This window comes from Tyto alba, unplaced genomic scaffold (genome assembly GCF_018691265.1).
Source record: "Tyto alba isolate M040663 unplaced genomic scaffold, T.alba_DEE_v4.0 Super-Scaffold_7, whole genome shotgun sequence".
Classification (NCBI taxonomy): Eukaryota; Metazoa; Chordata; class Aves; order Strigiformes; family Tytonidae; genus Tyto; species Tyto alba.
This window is the reverse complement of record NW_024881328.1, coordinates 2115765-2132256: the sequence shown is the minus strand read 5'-3', so window position 1 is coordinate 2132256 and position 16492 is coordinate 2115765. Positions and strand designations below refer to the sequence as shown.

Below are 16492 nucleotides of genomic sequence, written 5' to 3'. Positions count from 1 at the left end.
CCCTGGCGCAGCCGGGGGGGGCCCCACAGATCCCTCCCGGTTTGGATGGGGCTCGCTGGGGCGGCGCGGCGGCACCACGGACACCGTCGTGGTTTTGCAGCAGTTCGTGGATCACTGTCAAAAGAGTTTCTAGACCGTAATGAGAATCTTCTCGTTGGTTATTCCATTTCACATACGTAAGAACATATATGTAGTTCGTATGGCAGCCCGTCTCCTTGTCTCCAATTTCCTGTGCTCAGCTTGTGAAGCATGTTTTTTCTTAAAGAAAATAAGCAGTATCTCAGGAAGAGCTGAAATGTGGCTTTCATTTACTGTGCCGTAGAAATAACAGATTTAAAGATTTCCCTTTGTGTTTATTCCATGTACTTATTTGATTGAATTCAATGTTGATTTACCAGTTAGGGGTTACAATTAAAACAGTTAATGGCTTTTTTTCCGAGGAAAGTTCCTAAGGGCTGCATTTTCCTCAAATAATTTGGAGGGCTTTCAGAAAGCTCAGCTGCAGAATAGAAGAGAGGCACCATTCTTAAATGACATGCAGCGGGCATTAATACATTTGCTGATGCCTACGAATGTTCAGTTCCATTAAAAGTCCGTGCCGTTTCTCGTGCAAAGTAAATTGCGTGGAAAAAGAAAAAAAAAAAAAAAAAAAACAAAACCAAAAACCAAACCAGAATGCCTCTTCTTGAGGGTGAGTCGTTCCTTCCCCGCTGCGTGCTGTGTGAGATGGGCTGTGCTGGGGCTGGTGGCATCGGTGGAAAGGCTGACAGGGGCTGGGCTGGCCCTGGGCTGGGCCACGGTGGCCACCAAGCAGGCAGGCCAGGAGCCCTGCGGCTGGCGCTCCCGGTGCTGCCAGGGTAAACAGCCTGGCACCTTTCTTCCCCTTTATTTGCGTGTGTGTCTCTGCAGAACTGAAAGATGTCTGCGTTTTCACCCATTCCTTAACGCTTACCCCCTAAAAACCGCCTTGTGACTGACGAGAGCTGTTTTCCTTTGCAGGTATAACACCTTGCCAAGCCGAAGGACATTAAAAAATTCCAGATTAGTGAGTAAAAAAGATGATGTTCATGTCTGCATCATGTGTTTACGGGCCATAATGAATTACCAGGTATTTCCCTTTTTGTTCTTTTGGATCACATACCTGTTTTGTTGTTGGGAGCGGGGAGGAGAAGGTTAGTGGTGAATCGTTGAGGTAAAACCGATGGAAAGGTTTAAATTCTAACTCGTGTAACGTGGTCCTCGTGTACCCACGCAGATGATTTGGTACAGATGTGAGGACACACGTAGGTAAGAGCACGTGTGTACGGGCCAGTTTTTGTTTGCAGTGGGGGGGTTCAGGTTGCACTGACTGAACGGACACTCAGCTACACAGCTGAAGTTACAATTTGTCTCAGAATTTAGTACCAACGCTTAGGAAATACGGGAGTTTTTCAGGAGAGCTACACACTGATGGGAAGTCCAAGCTTTCACTCTTCTTACGTGTTTATCACAAGGCAACTGCAATAACTGCAAATCGAAGAATAAACTAGACCAAAGCTGATCTTACTTTCACGAGTTTCTTTTCTCTTTGGTGGGATGCCTGCAATCACAGGGCATGCGCAGGTAGCTTCTGAGACTCAGGACTTTTTGCTAAAACAGTAGCAGCTAAAAGTTACATGCTTCAAAGGAAGGCTGTGGTGAACAGCTTTATGACAAGTTGTCTGGTCATACAAGGTGTATCTAAACCGGCTGCGTGTGTGAACTCTGCCCTTGGGGATACAGCTCCCTGGGATTTCCAGCGTGCCTTACCTCTGCTGGAAAGGATGCAAACAACAGTTTTGAGCTAATAACCAATACAGAGTTTTCCAAAGCAGTTCTTTTTTCATTTTTGGAGAGCAAAGCCAGCAGTACTCGTTGCAATAACTGCACGATGCAGTCACTCTGTGGCAGCATGGAAAAGAAGAGATTTTGGCAGCTGAATTGCAAATTCCTCTTTAGAGAGTAAATGATGTGCTTGTCTGTCAGAATTAAAAAGGGGGTGGAGGGAGGGAAGGATGAACAGAGGGGTTGGCAGTGGTGGTGGAGCAGCTCTCGGAGCCCTTTTTGTTGGCTGACATGGCCCAACCAAGTACTTTGAGCACTGTTAGTGGCAGAGAAGTTGTTAGACACGGTGGTCGATGGAAATGTTCTGGCTCGCTTGATAAACTCGGCAGCGTTTTGTTTGGCTTACAGCATTGCGAAAGGCTGCTGCCAGATCTGGTCAGAGATATGTAATCTGTTGGATTTTGAAAAGAAGAATTTCAGTCTCCAACCTGAAACGATATTTCCCCCTTCTTTTTTCAGTATGGATTCAATATGGTCATGTCGCATCCACATGCCGTTAATGAAATTGCACTAAGTTTGAACAACAAGAATCCCAGGTAGGCTGCCCTTGCTTTTAGGCAGTTTAAGAAGTAGGTAAGTAAAGAGTACTTGGAAAAGGGTTTTCAGGGAGGTGATTATGCACAAACCTGTAGCAAAAATCAGACTTCGTTCTGAATCAGATTAAACCTGTATTATGGTGCAAAGAGATGAGCAATTGCCACCCAGCTCCTTTGGTTTCAGGAGCTACTGACTCTTCAGCTGAAAATTTGCTGCTTAAGCACTCCAGCTCTGTTGCAGCGCAGAGAAGTCCCTGCTGATAACGAGCAGCTGAGCATGGGATTTTCCTGAAGAGTAGGAAAATCTTCTTGCCTAAAGGGTCCTTAGATTTGAATTTCTTTGAGTGAGGGTTTATTTCTTGTTGGGTGTCGGGTCGCTGTTCGGCCACAGTAAGGATTTTGCAAGCGGGCAGTGGCACTGACTGTGTCCTTCCCTGGGCTGTGTCCCCTCCTGTCCCCACGCACACTTGTCACCCTGGCAGCCTCTTCCAGCAACGCCTGGAGCTGCAGAAAACTCTTGCATGTCTAACAAAACCAAACCTGACATACTGATATTTGCAAGGAAAGGTAAAACTGAGGGATGAGACAGAAGTAAGCGGCACTATGTGTGCGTATATAGAGCCTTTGCTTAGGCTGTCTGCTTGCCTTACAGTGCACTGCTTGAAATCTTGTCCTGATGGAAGTAGGTACTTCCTTTATTTAGCCCTAAGTCGGCAAGCCTGGCCACAGGATAAATGGGAAGGATGTAGGAAGTTTATCGTTTTTATCGGTATTGGTGTCCTGTGCCTGGAAATCAGGTGATCGAGAGAGAGCCTAAGTTTTCATTTTTGAAAGAAGTGGATTATTTGCATTGCTGTTATTCAAAAAAAAAAAAAAAAAAGGTGCTTTCAGATGTCGCTAAAGTAATTTGAAGACAAACCTTCCTGTTAGTGCTGTTCACAACCCGATTTGTTTTAGCCGCATCCCGCTTTTTGAAGAAAAAAAAAAAAGCAGGGCTGGGCACCGGGGCTCCGTCTCCTCTGGCCGTGCCCAGGCGGGTGCCACCGATGCAGCCATCCCCTCCCCATCCCCTCCCTGTCCCCTCCCTGGCCAGCATCCCCCGTCCCCCGGGCTCTCCACTCACAGGGATGGCCCCGCACGCACGGCTCGTGGCCCGGCCTCCCGGGGGAGATGGAACCCCCCCCTTGATCCTCTCTGCCAGAGCTTGGGTTTTCTCCTTGTGGCAGGAAAAGAAATGGATGAGTAAGAATTGAAAATGATACATTTAAAATTTCCTAGGAAGGTGAACATTTTATCTGGTTTCCAAAGATAGCCTTGACACTTTGAAAGCCAAAAGGTATTTCTTTTTCTGAAACATCTGGTTTGAGTCAGTGCTTTAGCATGAGACTAATTTCATATGTGTCTGCATGATTTTACTGTCTGCTCAAAGCTCATCTGGCCACAGAGTCCGGTTGGTGCTTTTGCCTTACGTGAACCCTGTCAGAAAGTACTGGAGAATATTTTTATTAGAGTTACACTGAGTCTGCTGCATGCTTTTCTTTGGATAATCTGTTGTCTTCCCTCATTAATATGCCTGTGTTAGCACTGCTGTCAATCGGTTGCCCACATTTCTGATTCAAGGGGGAAAAGACGTGCTGAGGCATCCTATACTTACTTCAGCAAACCACGTCTTACTTTTTTTGGTGGCTATGAATAATGCAGATTATCGTAGGAAATAATTCAGATTTGTATCCGGAAAAATACAGATTTGAATTATAAGCACACAGATTAAAAACTGGGCTCTGAGGAGATGGGCTGGGTTGTGGTGAAGCCGGCTGGCTAATGGCTGACGTGTGGTGATCCTGGCTTGTGTAAAACCGCCTCCTCTCCGGGTTGGTGCAGGTGAACTCTCCGGGAGTCCAAGCCCTCGAAGGCTGACGTGGTCTGCCTTGACCGGAGTTAGGCAGCTGCCTTTGGTTTGCTTGAATTTCCCCAGCTGTCATTCGTGATTTAAATTTTTGCATGTTTTGAGAAGCGTTAAAATGGGGGGGAAACTGCATGATCCTGGGAGAGTCACAGTGCCCTGGATCAGATGATGCTCAGCATTATGCATCCTTACTAGTTTCAAGAAAATACAAAGACACGGGACACAAACTTGGCCTCCTGGTGTCTCCACACCCATTTTGCAAACAGGTTGAAAGAGGATGGTTCATCACATGGTGGTCACTGACTGTCACGGTTTCTTTTCTTCACAGGACAAAGGCGCTTGTCTTAGAACTTTTAGCAGCTGTTTGCCTCGTCAGAGGAGGGCATGAAATCATTTTATCTGCATTTGATAACTTTAAGGAGGTATGTTACTCTGCTTTATTAGTATTTGATGCGCGCGTCGTTAGCTCTCTCCCATGGTGTTGGCTAGAGCTTTCTCATTCAGCTAAATTTCCTAGAGTCCGTCGGTCCCTTTGAGCTGCAAGGGATCAGGCAGGGATGTTGATGCTGTCGTTTTGCACGCTTTTGTTTAAAAGCCACAAGCCCAACAAGACGGCTCCAGGCTGTGAATTGCTCCCTTTACCTTTTGGTCAGTCAAGCCGTGTCCCCGCAGTGGAAAACTAACGGAGATCGTGAGAGCTTTGCTCCAGATCTTGTCTCAGAACACTTACGTTCTTAGATAAAGCAACCAGGAACGGTGTGTTAGATCTCTCATTTTGAGAGCCATTTACACAAGCCCTTGAAACGCAAAACTCCTGGTTTTACTATCAGTAGAAACTTTATTAGGGAAGAAATGACTAAATCGAGTGTCTGTGATGAAACAGTGACTGCTGCAATTAATGCGGGTATTCCAGTAGGCTCAAGTGGGGCAAAATTCATAGGTGTATGCGTTCAGGCGTATCACATGTTTGCATACAGTTGTTAATAGGATTTGAGAACATTGTAGGAAGGTTTAGAAGCCCTAGTGTGGGAATCAAGTCCTCGAAAGCTGCTGTTCTAGTTTATTTTGAATATTGGATATATGTGTGAATTTATTACGAAAGAAGAAATGAATCTAGACTTCCCGGCTCAAAAATTATTAGACTTGATGAGTCCCAACTGGACTGTGTATAAACATGTAGCGTGTTTTTCCTTGATGCTGCTGTTGCTGTAAGTGGGTTAATGCAGGTGATCAGCAAGCCAAGTTATTAATTTTGTTTTTCTCCCTTTTTGTGCGCTGGGAATTATGTCTGGTGGAGAGATACCAATCTCTGATTTACATCCAGTGTAAATATTTGCATGTCGTAGACAAATGACTGTATTTGTGAGGTGCTCGTCGTTAGACAGAGCCAGGGTAAAAGGTTTGAAGTAATCTCCAGCGTGGGCCTGTTGTAGAAACCTCAGCTGTGCAGGACCAGACCTGCCCGAGACATGAGCTCTGCTGTGTATGTAGAGGTGGAGCTGCCCGAGGACAGAGCTAATGGGAATGGCACGGCCGCTGCTGAGGCTTCCCCAGCTCTCAGGTGGAAGTCGACTTGGAATTTTTGTGTGACCGTGGAGAAAGCCTTGCTCCTGGGTTACACCAGCCGAGGGGGGGGGTCAGGATACGGAAATCGGCCGTTCTGCTTCCAGCTGGGGGAAGGGCTGCAGCCCTTTGATGCAGGCACAGAACTGGAAATTGTGCTTTGGCTTTTTCATTTATTCATCGGTAGCCTTGGGCAAGCTGCTGGTATCTTTGTCTTTATTTGCACTTTTGTGAAATTAAGGAATCACAGAAGCAAATGCAGATGAGATTGTTCTGAAGAACAATTGGGTAATATGAGAGAAGTGCTTTAAATAGGAAAAGCACTGTAAAGATGCAAAGTTCCACGTTGTTTTTCCAGGCTTAAATTCTTCTGCCTTAGTACTACTCTGTTCCAAAGGAGGAATAATTCCTTAGGGAGGACGATGTGAGGGATTACGGGTAAATTGGGCAAATGGCTACAGCCGAAGTACCGCCGGTCCAGGCGGTCTGTAAGGCTCATCAGACAGGCCCTTTGCAGGTCGCAGGGAAGGATGTGCCAAGTCCCATTTGCTTTTTTACCTTCCTTGACACCTTTAGTTGAGGTTTTGCTCCTCCGTTTTCTTCCAGGTGCACTATCTTCTCTCTTTTCTCCTGCTGACACTCAAAAATTCCTATGTGACACTTTCAGTTTGTCTGCCATTATTTATTCCATTCCTGTTTGTGTTTGATCAAGTCATTTGCTGTAGTGGGACTGTTGGATGTTGCAGGTGAAGCGAGCGAGCAAGGAGGGGATTTTACCTTCCTCAATTCTGCATTTAGCTGTTCTTCCCTTTATCCAATTATGCTGCTTATTTCTTGCTTCGTGCTGTTGTTTTCCAGCTTCCTCCCGGGCAAGTTTTCAGTCATGGTTTCAAGTTTTCATGTTTATAACTCATTCAGCTGGTATATTAAAAAACTCTGAGTTGCTGACATGTAAAGTACCCAGGGTTAAATTTCTAGCAGTATACTTCCAATTTAAATTGCTGTAAGCTCAGTAGTATTTGTGTGGCTTCTGTAACTATGCGTTGCAGGGCTGCCACAGCTTCTCTGTGGTTCTTTCATCAGACACTGTGTGCATATTTAGGACAGATTAGACTCGTCGAACTAGATCTCTGCCACTCTGTCTCCTTGCCATAAAATAACTTCAAAAGAAACCTGAACTCCTGCGTAATACTCACCCTGTAATAAAGTCAGTAGGGAAAACAGGATATTTCGGACCAAATTCTGCTCTTATTTACATCAGGGCGAATATCAAATATTTCATTAGGCTTTGAGCTTTGCGCTGATGTAAATGAGAACAGAATTTGGTTCTCAGGGTCTGACTGAGCTGGAAAACCGCAGTTGATCTGAATCTAGACAAGAATTCTTTTTGAAAATGACTTTTCATTTGAAACTGATTTTACCAGGCCAGTTTTTTCTCTGGCCGGGCTCAGGATGTTCAATTGGAGGACGGTTTGTTTTGTTAAGCCGCCTCTTGAAAATTATTCTTGTCCAGTTGGTTCCCCTGAAATTGCTGGTTCTCGGGCACGGGTGGTTTCTCTTTGAGGGGGACTCTGTGCATTAGAGGTGTCACCCGGTGCTCGCTTCTCGGCACAAGGTCACAGTCGTGTTGAACGGGTCAATTCTGAACGCAGGAACACGGGGCTGTTTCAGAGCCGCCAAGAATTCCGCGACAAACGAGGAGCTGGAGTTGAACAAAGCAAAACTCAGCAGGAAGAGAAAATCCAGAGCCGTTGTTACTGATGGAGTTGAATAAAGCAGAACTCAGCAGGAAAAGAAAACCCAGGCCCGTTGTTACTGACGGGGAATGGAGAGAAGGAGAGGGAAGGAGTAAGCTGGGGTGGAGGGAAGGAAAGGCAAGGTATTTCATACAAATTTCATTAAAGCTGAGGAAACCAGCCTTCACGCCATCGCGCTGGTAGTGGGAAACACCAGCCCCCTGATTCAGGCGAGTGAGAGGCAAAGCTGTTGAATACACTTTTTTTTTTTTTTTTTTTCTAATTTGGCCAAAAGGCAGAAAGCGGTTCTGATGAAATCCTTATCCATATGGTACGGAATAGATCAAGAATTTTAAAGGAGACATCAGTATTAGTTTCTCATCCGTCTTTGTATTCCTCCTCTGTGTTCTCTGTAACCCTGAAGGAGTTTGCACGTTGAGTGCAAGCAGGGGATGGTTGAGGTCAGTCTCTCGTGGTGCATGGGCCTGCTTTCTGCAGCCTGCTCTACATTTTGAGGGCTGTTCGGCATTGACAGAACGGCAACTTCCAGCTCTCCAAAAGGGAAATGCTTCAAATGTACACACACCTTCTGGGCTTGGTCGTTCCTTCCAGGCCAGTGCAGACGTTGGGGGAATCGTCCCCAGTTTCCAGCCTAAATTCAGCTCACCCGGGAGGTCTTGACCTGGCCTAAACGGGAAAGAAAGTTCAAATTAAACTGCAAAGACCCTGTCCCTGCTCCTTGGTGGATTTTTATGCCATCCCGTGTTTCTCTTTTCGAAGATGCTACTTCCCTAACTCTCACTGCTTTTGAAGTCCAGGTGCTGCTTAGCCTCTACGTGAAGATGAGCCTCAGCTGCTCGGCCCGGTCAGATGTTGGTGGTGAGGAGCAGCATTAGCCCGGCAGGCCAGCAGATGTTTTGGTTTGGCTGCAGCCGCTCGCGGTGCCGTCAGGCCTCAAAGGGCTTCGGAGCTGTCCCGGCGCAGAAGCACGAGGGGGTTGGGGTGGTGCTGGAGGCTGCGGCTCAGCCCCGGCGGCGGGAGCAGAGCTTTGCCTTTGCTGACATCAAGCAGCTCCAGCTGTGCTCCGCAGCTGAAAAAACTTCCTTTTTCTGAGTGCTGCTTGGCTGAATTCGGCTGTGTTTACGGGAAATAGCTTGGAGTTACCGTGCCACAGGTAACCCATGGGAATAGCCGGGGCGTTTGGCTGTTCCCTTATCTTTTTGACACTTTCTGGCCTGTTGCCACTTCTGTTTGCAGCCACCTCTTCTTCCCAGCACCTCGCACGGAAGGCAAACACTGCTCGAATGGGATATGGCAGCCTTGGCCGGGTGAGCTCTTTGGCACGGCCGTGACCCCTGCCTTTACCCGCTTGCCAGTGGGCTTCCTTAGCAGCATTCCCGGCCCTTTGTCCTTGTTTCCATGGATTTGTGAGAACAGGCTACGCGGTTTTATCCGAGTTGCCTGGGATTTGTGTTGCAGTACGAGCAAATGCACTTCAGCAGAATGCCAGGGGAAGAAAAGGGGAGTGGAGTTTGCTGCAAGACAGCTTTGGGGGAGCTCGGAGGGTCACAGACCAGATGCTAAGAGCTCGTGCCCCCTTTAAATTGAAGCAGGCTGAGTGCACTGTTGGAAAACAAGATATATTTTCCTGATGCTTATTCAGAGTAGTTAATTCATTTTAATAGCGTGATCGTATGTGTGGGTATACAGAGAATTAAGCTGCCGTCTTTACTGCCAACAGTAAAACTTTGGTTTACTATTATTTCATTGCTTACTCCTCTTACTGTTTCCTGAAAACGCTGGTTTGCATTTGCAAAAGCGCGTTGCGCTGGGGCTCCGGCGGGTCTGTGTCCTGGGGAATCTGCCTGTGGCCGTCAGAAACGGGGTGAGCCAGCACGCTGCACGTGTGCGGCTTCTCACACGCTTCTGCTGCCTTCACACGGACCCAGCACGGGGACTGCGCTGCTTCAACCCCGGCGTGACCTGAGGAGAGAGGCGATTGAGTTTGGATTTGTGTTCAGGAGAGTTGTGTCTGACTGCTTCTGATTTCACACACTGTGAGCGTAGCTGCAGTAGGGGGTTAAAGTTGCTTTTGTTATCCCGAGGTGCAAGTTTGCTGCTGCCAGTCTTTTTTCCATAGAATCCCAGAGTGGTTTGGGTGGGGAGGGAGCTTAAAGCCCCCCCAGTGGCACCCCCTGCCCCGGGCAGGGCCCCCTTCCCCCAGCCCAGGGGGCTCCCAGCCCCGTCCAACCTGGCCTTGAACCCTTCCAGGGAGGGGGCACCCACAGCTGCTCTGGGCACCCTGGGCCAGCGCCTCCCCCCCTGCACAGGGAAGGATTTCTGCCTCAGAGCTCACCTAAATCTGCCCTTTTTTGGTGCAAAACCGTCCCCCCTCGTCCCATCCCCACCCCCTGACCCAGAGTCCCCCCCCCACCTCTCCTGCCCCCCCTTTAAGCCCTGGGAGGCCGCTCGAAGGGCTCCCCGGAGCCTTCTCTTCTCCAGGCTGAACCCCCCAACTCTCTCAGCCCGGCCCCCCAGGGGAGCTGCTCCAGCCCCCCCAGCATCTTCGTGGCCTCCTCTGGCCCCGCTCGAGCAGCTCCGGGTCCTTCTGCTGTTGGGGGCCCCCGAGCTGGCCCCAGCACTGCAGGGGGGTCTCCCCAGAGCGGAGCAGAGGGGGACAATCCCCCCCCTGGCCCTGCTGGGGATCGCCCCGACCCCCGGGCAGGCCCTTGCCCTTGCCCCTGTTGAACCCCAGGAGGTTTGCCCGGGCCCCCTCCCCAGCCTGCCCAGGTCCCTCGGGATGCCACCCCTGCCCTCAGCGTGCCCCCCACCGCACAGCTCGGGGCCGTGGGGGCACTTGCTGGGGGGGCCTCGGTCCCGCTGCCCGTGTCCCAGCGGGGATGGGAAACAGCGCCGGGCCCAGCCTCCTGGCCCATCCAGCCAATTCCTTACCCACCGAGTGGATGTGTTATGTTCTCCTGAAGACCAGTGTAGCGTTTAACTGGGGCCAGCTCGTTTCTTGGAGCCCAGAGTGAGCGTGGATGGGAACCTGGCAGTGATGCTCCCAGGCGCTGCCCTGATGGAGACCACGGCTCGGACTCCTCGGGCCAGCTCCAAGCTGTGCTGTGGGCGAGGTTTGCTTCACCAGAAGGTTTCTTACAGCGGTGTGCGCCTAGCAAGGTAATGCTTTGCCCGTTATATATCCATATTTCTCTACACATGTGCATATTTATATGCGCCTTTGACTCCTGGGGTAGTTTTAAAGAACTTTTTGCTTGCAGCCAGAGCCAGCGTCTCTCAGCTCGTTTCTCTTTAGTTATAGAAAACATCACTGGCAGAGCCCGGAGGCAAAGGTTTCGGCGCACTGTATATCCCCAGAAATACCTCAATTAGCCTAATTTCACATGAGGCTCGGGCGGCATCGTGGGGCATCCCTGGGAAGTGAGAACCTCCCATGGCACCCCCAAAATAAACTCCTTCCCCAGCTCAAAGGCTGCGCGCTCGGTCTCAGGCTGTCACAGCATCACCAAACCTAAACGAGGATTCCTTGGAGCTAAGGCACAGCAATAACGCGGGCAGGCAAGCTGTGAGCAAGGTTATGAAATCTGGTGAGAACATCCAGAAATAGAAATAACACAAAAGTTCTAGTTCAACAGAATTGAAGCTTGTTGAGGCTATGAGTGCCGAAAGCTGTTTTCCAACCCGCTCATGGCCTTGCTTCAAATTTGAAAATTTTTGCGGCGTTTCTACTTAGCTGTTTTATTTACATGGTTTACATGGTTTTCATTTACCGAGAGCATAGCAGCCAATAAACAAATGGCTTCAGTAAGTTTACAGATATGTTGAAAAAAATCACAACCCCACAGCGCTAATGTGATTGCATAATGAAAGCAGCTACAAAGAAATTCTGTTCTTTTTTTTTTTTTTTTTTTTTGCAAATACTAATTTCCTCAGCTTTAGTGAAGATCTGAAAACAACAGTTCTTGAATATATATCACAGCACTCTGAACTAACATTTTAAGGAGCACAGTCTTAGATTCTTATGCAGCTTCTCGTTAATCTCCAGTTTGAACACAGGAGAATTTACTTTAATAACAGCTAAATATTTCTGGGAAAAGAGCAGAGGACTCTACCACTCTTTTTTAAAATTTTTTTTAATAAGCACAATAGTAGTTTTAAAACGGATCCAAACTAAGGAGGCAGAAGAATTGACTGGGATCTGCAGAGAGACAGAAAGCCAGCCAGAAATAATCCTGGCTCTCTGCAGGGAGCGCTTCCTGACTTTGGCTCTCCTCCAGCAAAGCAGTTAAATTGCTTATTAGACAAGCATATACCGGAATAATTGAATTCGGTAAGGTGAGTGTATGCTTCTCTGTATGGGAAATAATTTTAGCGTTTAAAAATAAAAAACTGAACTGAGGTGCTTTTCCTAAGATGAACTATACCTTTCAAGAAAACACCTTGTTCTTCTCCAAGACGAGCAGAAATGCCGAAAAATAAATCGGAATTCAGCGAATCCAGAAAAGTTTTGGGAAACCCATCGTCTGGTGGTTCTTCCAGCATCTGACCTTCCCCGCATGCTGGGGAGGGAAGAGCTGGCCTGATTTGTTGGAGACCAGGGGATGAGAGAGGAGCGGGGCCCGGCACGCCGGCGCTCCCTCTTGTTTTGCCATCAGTTTGGCTGACTGATGTGTTTGCTGCTCGGCGATACCTGGCGGGTGACAAGAATTTAAATCCCCTCACGCATCCCCTGGTTGTGACTGTTAGTGCTGAGCTGACGGGGGCCGGGCTCGGCGGATGAACCTCACTGTTTCCCTCCCGTCGTTTTTTTTTCACCCCGGCGAAGTGAGACAATATTGTTCGGCCCTCGATTTTCACAATGCTTGATTCAGAGTCAGATTTCTCTGTTTGAATACCGAACGGCGGCGCTGAAAACAGCGGTTCCGCGTTATCCTTACGGGCCGTCGTAATAATACAGTGCTAGAAGAAACTGTTTGCAAGTGCTGGAAAATGGAAATGAACTTGTTGTCTTTTGCACTCCAGCAGTATTTTGAGAGTGCCTTAACCCTGCTGGTAGAGAAGCAAAAGGTATTTTAACCTACTAAGTATTAAATAACTGTTTACTTAACCAGTAACTTATGGGAAAACTGATTTTTTTGTTCTTCAGCAAACTGCAAAAATGTCAGCATGATCAGTCCAAACAAAGTGTTCCTGTGGAGTGCTGCTTGCCGGTGGTGGGATCCGCTGATCACAGTGGGCTGTTGTGGGGGAGAGAAAGCCAGCATTGTGCCGCCGGACAAAGGAGCACAGACAGGAGAAAAGGTTCACAAAGGCTCCCATGAATTTTTGGGTTGCATATACATCAGGCTATTTATAACACCACGTCCACTATGGGCTGCGTTCATCTACACAGTACATATTTTCCGTGGAATTGTGCAACCTCTCCTCGCTCTTACAGAACTCAGAAGGTGATTTTGAAGGAGGAGGGAGCAGCTTCAAACGACCTTTGGGCAGCACATGGTTAGACGGTCATTTTAACGTCTGCACTGATAGAAAATGTCCTGTATTGCAAAGCCTTTCCTAAGGTTTAGGTATTGAAAATTTGGTCCTTCAGAGGATTGTTTTCCCTGCCTTGAGGTCACTGCTAGCTGCCTTTGCCACGCCAGGCCGTATTCACCTTGAGTGTAAACGCAGAATTACCTCGTTTTCTGTGAGGTGTTCGGGACCAGCAGGCGTTAGCTGCTTCCTGGCGCGGGGGAAGTTGGTGTCTTACTAGTTGTTTGGGGAGTTGGTGACCTCCTAATCCATTTTCCACGAGCACACGTTGCGAGCTCAGAGCTGCCACCCTCCCTCCCCCCCGCCTTGCTGACAGACGGACGCGGGGTGTCTGGATGGGGCTCTGCGTCTCAGGCTTAGGAGCACCGGTCCTCCAGATGTGGAGGAGGAGACGGCGGTCTGGCAGCTGTGCCTCGGCCAACGAGCTGCAGCTCCAGCGCCTGAAATGCCGCCTGTGTTCTCTGCCACCTCCACGTGGAACACGCTACATCTGCCTGCGGTGAGATTTAGTTGCGAGCTCCACTCTCCAACAAAACGAGGCGGCGCTTCGTGTCGTTGGCTGGCTGAGGTAGGAGGATGATGGATGTGCTTCCATCAGCCTGGATTTCCCCTTTCTGCCTGGCGCTGCACATGAAAACCTCTTCAGTTTTTCCAAAATGCCCCTGTTGTCTTTTGCTGTCTGCCCGCGTTGCCTTTCTGGAGCGTTTTTCAGTAATCCAGCCAATCCAGCAAGCAGGAGCAACGCGAGGGTTGTCGTGGTTGAACTTTGCTCTTGGGTGGTCTGAGTGAGAACTGGCTGACCTGAGAGCATTGCCAGGTGGATATGGATATAATCATCGCTGCATTTTTCATAATGGAGCCTTTTGCTTCCTTACAGGATGGTATTGTACCTCTGCAGTAGAGCTGTGATGGGTTCGCCTCGTTAGCACCCAAAGCCTTTCCAGAGAAAGGACCCTTCGTGGGTGGTTTTCCATAAAGCCACATTGTTCTTCTAGAATGACGTGGGCATAATGCAACCTAAAAAGTTTTTTTTTTTTTCACAGCCTAAGTAGAGACAGAGGTTTTTTATAGCTGTGGTAACCCGTTTAATCTTGCTTCTTACACAGAATAATGCTAATAAAAGAAAGATCAGCCTTTCTTAGCCCCAGCCATACTTTCAAATGACAGACCTTGGAAATTTATTCAAATATAAATGGCAACATATGGTTTTATGTGGTGGGATTTGATTTCAGCATTCGCCTTGGATTTTGGCCAATCTTCAGGCTGTAGGCTTCATCTACAGTTTCAGTCTCTTTAATCTTCCCGGATAAATTATATCATTTCATGAAAGTCAGCTCGCTGTCTCTTGAAACGCACATGTTCCCAGCACTGACTCATCTGATGATAGTGTGAAATATCTGCGAGCAGCCACCGAAAGCCGCAGGTTGTTGTTGCTTTTCCTCTTGCTATCAGCTGCTGTATCCCAGCCAGCGGGATCGGCAGTTCTCTGCCGGGCCTGCATCACTTTGGGTCGCTCCTTAATTTAATTAGTCAGCCATAAGTGGCTTGTAGTTGTTTATGTCAGCTTTTCTCATCCATGTGGAATGGTTTACATTAGATTTCTCAGAAATGGGTCCTTCTGGCTTTTGTTGTTGAGCGATCGTATGCACCGTAGTTATCTTTGTTTCTGCAGTATGTGTTTTTGTTTAGAGCAGCTCCGTTTTTTTCTTAACTGGCTGCAAGAGAGATGTGATTGTTTAGGGCTCGAGGTTGAGGTGAACCTACTTTTTTTCTTTCGTTACGTTGACTCTTGACTGTCTTGTGGGGAGGGGAGAGTATGGAGAATGCTGGAAGAAGTTGGTTGAGCCGAAGTACCGTCCCATTTACTACAGTAGGAAAAAAAAATGGCTTGGGATATTAACGTAGGGACGCGAGCATCTCAGCAGCCTGTGGTGCAAGTGAAGGAGAGGGTTCCTTGGGTTTGCTTTGAGCAGGACTTGGATCAGGCCCAGCGTACGCCTCCAAAATCAAATTATATCGGCGGGCAGCTGCTGCCTTTGATCCTTCCAGTGCCAGTAGGCTCCTGAAACTCGGCCAGATCCTGGTTTTCTCTTCGGCTCTTCTTGACGGGGGCCGGCCTCTTCGCGGCGTTTCGTCTCTTCTCCTCCTGAGGGGGGCAGTTCGCTCCTGCACGGAAGCGCACGTGTCGCGGGAAGGGCGGACGCCGCAGCGGAGCTGTGTGCCCGTGGGCTGCACCCCACTCGTGGTGGGCCCTTGGTAGCACCTTCGCCGTAGGTGCCCAGCGTAGGTCACGTTGCTGCACGCTCAGTAAACTCCAGCTTCTTCGGGACGAGACGATTCCTGGTCCTACAAGTGGAGAGCGGGCGAGCCGGACGGGATCACCGTGATCTCCCTGTTTTCCCAGGGGTGCTCCTGGCCATTTTGGGTTTGAGTTCGGCCCTTTGGGTGGTTTTGCAGAGCCTAAGGCTCTTCACCGGTGACACCAGCTCACTGGGAGGCTGGGGCGGGGGGCGCGCTCGCTCGGCCTCCGTTTTCATCAGGGCTGCGCTAACCATCGGCAGCGTGTACGCGGAGTTTGGGCTTTGATCTCCCAGCAAGGCGATTCCTGACGCCGTGGGGAGGCTTTACGAGGATTGCTCCTGAAGAAAAGCCCGAAATTAGACGGAAGATTTACAGCCTGAAGCTGAACGGCAGTGGCTTCCCAAAGTCACCCGTCCTTCCCGTGTCCCAGGGACCCCGTTTCTGCCAGGTCGTGCACGCTTCACCCCTTGCACAACCGCAGGCCAGGCAATACCCAAGAGACTCGCTCCATCCAAGAGCGGGTCTGTCGTGATTCTGTTTTACTCTTAGACCTTAACGTATGTTTTATGGGCCTGGTGGAGCAGCCCATGTAAAGGCACTTGATGCTTCAAAACCACTTTCATGGCGTAGGCTGTAGAGAGAGCCGAGTCCTTCGGGTTTGAGATCACAATAATTTGTTTAAGCAACAAGTGTAATCTGTGTTTCATGAGGGGGCTTGCTTTGTTGTTTAAGTGCGTTTATCCTACGCCGAGTCTTTTAAGGTTCAGCTGGAAACATTTCAATACAACTTTAGCAAGTGTTTGCGTGCGATGTCAGCGTCCTGCCTACCAGAGGCCGTGCGCATGGGGGCCACTGAGCCGGCACAGAGCCCGTTAGTTGCAACTTGTGGGATTGTGGCCGTGAATATTGACGGTAATGTTATCAAATAGTTCGTCATGACCGGTGTCCCCATCCTCTCGCAGAGATCCAGTGGCAGAATTTCCCGTTGACGTCAGGTGCTGACCGCAAATAGCCGAAGCATGACCCGGTTG

General features: G+C 48.9%; 1 protein-coding gene across 8 annotated transcripts in view; it reads left to right on the top strand.

Moving 5' to 3' along the window:
- FMNL2 (formin like 2) overlaps positions 1–16492 on the top strand; it is a 144151-nt gene that overhangs the window by 101844 nt on the left and 25815 nt on the right. For all 8 annotated transcript variants that reach the window (XM_042783776.1, XM_042783780.1, XM_042783779.1 and 5 more), the window contains exons 7-9: positions 1000–1108; positions 2323–2399; positions 4634–4727. In XM_042783776.1, the coding sequence (XP_042639710.1) occupies positions 1000–1108; positions 2323–2399; positions 4634–4727 (280 nt within the window). The remainder of the gene's footprint in view (positions 1–999; positions 1109–2322; positions 2400–4633; positions 4728–16492) is intronic.